The following is a 5,000-nucleotide window of genomic DNA, read 5'->3' as shown; positions in this document are numbered from 1 at the left end:
CCCGTACTGACGTCCCAGCATTCAGCATGCCAATGGCGCGCTCCCTCAAGATTTGTGACATCTGTGGCATGTTGACATTTGGCACCAGTCCACATTTTGGGGAGGCCTTTTATAGGGCAAGCAATAGGGAGTGTTTGTGTCCTGGTCACGCTCACTGACCATCACTCTGTCAAGCCCCATGGTGCTCATGGGAAGGATTACTCAACGTGTGAGTCCACACACTCAGAGTGGTCAATTTCAATGGGAACATCTGTCTTGAGCAAAACAAGGGAACCATTGCTCAAACATATCATCGGTTTGACCATTTTCCCATAATGGCAATCTTGACTTAGATATTTAGGTTGGTGCGTTTATATTTTTGTTCAGTACATACACATACATACACATACATACACATACATACACATACATACACATACATACACATACATACACATACATACACATACATACACATACACATACATACATACACATACATACATATACATACATATACATACATATACATACATATACATACATATACATACATACATATATATACATACACATACATACACATACATACACATACATACACATACATACACATACATATACATACATATACATACATATACATACATATACATACATATACATATACATATACATCGGGCATATAAAAAAGGGAGGAATCGGTAACATGGAAGTGTTGCACATAGAGATGGGCTATACGAGATGCCAGTGTCGGTTGGCTGAACAGAGAAAGGATTGTGGGTAGGGATGGGCTACGAGATGCCCATGCACTCCCTGCATGACACTTTGCAGACAATAAAGGGAGGAATAAGGGATGAGGGTTTTGTGCTCGAGCGGAATCCCTGATCACACCTGGGAATTGGCCGACAGTTGGTAATGCAACAAACCCTTGTCTACTCAAAAGACTTCCACAACCTTGTGGACATATCCTTTCTGTTCAGAACATCAAGTGCATTGGAAATTGGTCTGAGAAGTAAAGTGGGTTAAACCATACAATAGCTTTTCAGAGGGATTCCAATTCCAGGTTCCCACAAAAATGGACTTACCTTGGAAAATTACTCGAGTACGATGCCCTGGACGTGGAATAGCCCAGTTTACTTCTTGGGGCGAAATGTCCCAACCCAGAAACAATTTACTCAAGACAAACGGGAAGAATACCTGTCCATCACAAGATTTCAAACAAACCACAAACCAACCATAGCTTGCTTGACACCGGGGAATACCTATGGTGGAGCAAAGCACACACTCTGGCTGGGACTGCGGAAGGACGAAACGATGCCCAGACATCTCATGGGAGGGTCGACCTGTGTTACTGTACATGCGAAGCATGAACTTTGACCCGTTACAGACTTCCATTGCGAAAAATGAGAGAACAAACAGCTCGATCAAAACTTTTATTTCCAATAGTGAGTACATGACATGAACACGCATCACTGCAGGGCCTTCCAGCGGGTCAGGGGACCATGGTCCGAGATGTACTTGACATTGACCCCATCGGGAACGATACGCTTCTGGGCGAGCAACCCCTCAAACTCAGAAATGTTCCACTTGGTGAACCCCCACTTTTTGGAGATGTGAATCTGTTGAAAGAAGAGACATTTTTGAGTTGCAACAGCAGTCTCATTTGGAGAAAAAAAAATAATAATAAATAAAAAACACAATTGTGGGAGTGCAGAATTAAGCAACAGAAAAAGGAAAATGGCTGTTTTGATTTTGGAGTGGTGGCGGTGAGGATGTCAGGAATTTATTTGTAGGTAATAGACAGATCCGATAAATCTGGCCTTGTGCCAACAAAAATAAATGCACAAACACGTTTCGAGTTTCAGCAGGAACTTAAAAAAAATTATATTTTCCATGTGGTTGAAACGAGTTAAAGTTCAAAATGCATTCACTTAGAGCGTCACTAACAGCCCAGGTCAAGGTCATCGCCATGTGGTATCATTCTGGAGTACTTTTGGGCAAACCCTCAATGGAATTGAATACTATTGAGGACGACATGAAACCACAACCATACCTTTTGGCGACCAGGAAATTTGAACTTCGCACGGCGCAGCGCCTCGATCACGTGCTCCTTGTTCTGCGTCTTGGTACGGATGGACATGATGGGCTGCCCAATATGCACTCGGGCCACGGTACCTTGGGGCTTCCCAAAAGCACCACGCATCCCCGTCTGCAGCCTACACATCATAGGGGGCATGTGGGGTACACATACACCACAATCAACGCACACACAAGACACGCAAGGCACGTGTACACCGACACCCACAAAGGACATGCACACACCAATACAATCTCTCATGGAAGTGAAAAGCTGTTTCAAAGCGCCCTTTAGGAATCCTGCACTGTAATCCAGGACTCAATACACATGCCGTGATTTAATGTACGCACCCTCCGCAAACCGGCATTCAAATGGCATGTGAATGCTGGTTAAAAAAAGAGAGTGCTCCAAAATAAACAGAAAACAGATGTTTGGGTATTTAAACAAGTGTACACACACACATCACATTTACAAATGAAGGTTAAAGAGAACTCTGACGACAAAATAGATACTTGTACCATTTCAAATTAATGGGCCTAAACAAGTACGTAGATCTATATTCACAAACCCCAACATGGATACTTTTAATGACCCTGCCAGATCTTTCACCAAGTGAAATAGGCTGGGGATCTTGGGGCAAAGCCCGAGTGGGCTCCAGCGAACAATGCCCTGCTTTGATCATTGATAACAATTTATCACAAAAATAAAATAAAAGATCGCAGGGGAATAAAACAATAGCACGATCTCACGAGCCAAAATCGATTTCTGTAACATGGGGACAGATCATTTGCTCCCTAACCCCCCCCCCAGTGAAATTAATTAATGGACTGACAATCCCCACCACTTTATTCATTTCCTTCCACCTCCTCGCCAATTCCCATCCAGAACAAACTTGTCATCTCACAAAATCAGTGGTGATCATGTACAAGGTTCAACGCGTGTATTTATTGGGGACATTTTGGAGGACTGGGAGATAACTTGGTGAAATTGGGTTCACATCATAGAATGAAAGATAGTCTTGATGGGGTGTGGATGAAAGTGTGTCAGGATGGACCAAATAGCCTCCCTCCTGTGTCCAAGTTCCTTGTTGAAAACAAAGAACTCTCAACATACAAGCCAAAGATGTAGGAATCCTGCATTCAAGGAAACAAATGTACATGTGCACAGGGTAGGTAAGGGACAGGAACGCTTTTTCTCTGTACACAAGGTACTCGTTTTCAGGTGTGCGTAACAGACATCGCACCAGTTCTCTGTAGGTAATGGAAGGTAAGTTTTGATCGGTGTTTACTATAAATGTGTGATATCTGCAGTGGTGGCAAGGTGGGGAAAATCTATTCTGTGCCCATTCCTAGTAATACCAGCCCCACCCCCCCCCCTCGCTCAGGCAGGGGTCGGTGATCAGTGGTTAAGCAACTTCCACTATTCCATGTGCACAGGTGAACGTTGCAAGTCATGCCCCCGCCCTGGAGGAGAAATACGGAAATTTTACACCACTTTTACAAATATCTCGAGAGATTCTGAACGTTTGTTTTTATGGAAAGAAAATCGGGGCACCTTCCACAAGACTGAAGGTCATGTGGTTTTTGTTTCTCATTCTAGTTTTTGGCCCACTTCCCCATTAAAAACAAGAAGGGCACTCGGAGCGCATACCTCCGCCAGAGAACGCCTGATCCACGAGAACACATCGGGCCTAATACATTTTTGAGACATCATGCTCCATGTCATTTTTTTTTTGGCCCTATCCCTCAATGGTGAAGAATCACTTTAAAAATTAAATTATTCTCGTATCCAGATCTTGCCCAAAATCTAATCAGTTCGTCCTAGTCACACACCCAACCTGTCCACAAAATTTCATCCAAATCCGTCTACAACTTTTTGACATATCCTGCACACAGACAAACCAACAAAGACAGAAAAGGGTGAAAACATGACCTCCTTCACCTTCGGTGGCGGAGGTAAATATGCCGGCTCAAACACGGCGAGATATTTTTCCAACAGGGCCCTGCCTCGAGGTCCAGTGGAAAGAGCTACCGAACACGATCATCAAGGCGGACTAACAAACACGGCCGAGATGACCGCTGGGTACCCACCGGTCAGCACCGGCACACGAGAGCATTTTGTTGATGCGGATGACATGGAACGGGTGCAGTCGGACACGGATGTGGAAACCGTCCTTCCCACACATCTTCACCATGTACTTGTTGGCACAGATGCGAGCGGCCTCGAGAGCTGGGGCGGAAAAGGAAGTCGTGGGTTTAAGGCCGGCCCTTCGTCACCAGTTCGGACACAGATCGAACCTTGAAAACCATCTTCGTCGTCAGACGTGGAAAGCGTGCACTCCGAACACAGGTCTCACCTTCAGAAGAGAGCTGCTCATACTCGCCCGACACCATGTGTGCACAAAGCGGGAATTCGTCGACCGTCGCCCTCTTGCGGCCAAGATCAAAGATCCTGATTTTCGGGTCTAAAGGATAAAACAAAAAAAAAAGATCCGATGTCCCTTAATGGGTTCCTGCTCAGACACAGTCCATGTGCCCATGTACCCTTCACAAACAAACCGCCATGTTGTGCAGGCACTCAGGCATATGGGAGTAGTACGTTTGCACCAAACACTCACCAGGAACACCTCTGCAGAAGCGAGACTTAGGGTAGGGCTTGTTCTTACAGTACCTGTAGCTGTGCGCACAGGTGAGGTGGTGAGACAAGAAGCTCGTTTTATATTAAAGTCAAGTAAACACAGAACCCGAGCCATTTTGAACTCGTGATGCACAATTCAACTAAAAAAACGTTTCTCAAGTGAAGGTGATGATTTTGGTGAGTTTTGTTCAAAAAAAACGGTTACATTTGTTACTGAAACACGTTTCAAAAACCATCCATTCAATTCGGCTGATGAGGACGTGTACGACTGTACGTGAATGATGAAATGAGGGAAACACCTTCA

The 5,000-nt window shown here is 44.6% G+C and overlaps 1 protein-coding gene and 1 non-coding gene across 2 annotated transcripts; both read right to left on the bottom strand.

Moving 5' to 3' along the window:
* Nucleotides 1-1,402: 1,402 nt before the first annotated feature.
* On the bottom strand, nt 1,403-4,950 carry RPL10 (ribosomal protein L10). The gene is made up of 5 exons (XM_085867771.1): nt 4,677-4,950; nt 4,416-4,523; nt 4,150-4,288; nt 2,036-2,198; nt 1,403-1,601 (listed from the first exon to the last, which is right to left on the bottom strand). The coding sequence occupies exons 2-5, from the start codon at nt 4,450-4,452 to the stop codon at nt 1,452-1,454; spliced, it is 489 nt and encodes a 162-aa protein (XP_085723897.1). The 5' UTR covers nt 4,453-4,523; nt 4,677-4,950; the 3' UTR covers nt 1,403-1,451.
* LOC147006845 (small nucleolar RNA SNORA70) lies at nt 2,331-2,467 on the bottom strand. Its single transcript, XR_015054571.1, has one exon. It is a non-coding gene; the product is annotated as a small nucleolar RNA SNORA70 (small nucleolar RNA).
* Nucleotides 4,951-5,000: the final 50 nt, after the last annotated feature.

This window comes from Eptatretus burgeri, unplaced genomic scaffold, assembly GCF_056783735.1.
Source record: "Eptatretus burgeri isolate ZD-2024b unplaced genomic scaffold, Ebu_testis_v1 Ebu_testis_scaffold_1815, whole genome shotgun sequence".
Classification (NCBI taxonomy): Eukaryota; Metazoa; Chordata; class Myxini; order Myxiniformes; family Myxinidae; genus Eptatretus; species Eptatretus burgeri.
Note: the sequence above shows the minus strand (reverse complement) of the source record. Positions and strands in the feature narration are given on the sequence as shown.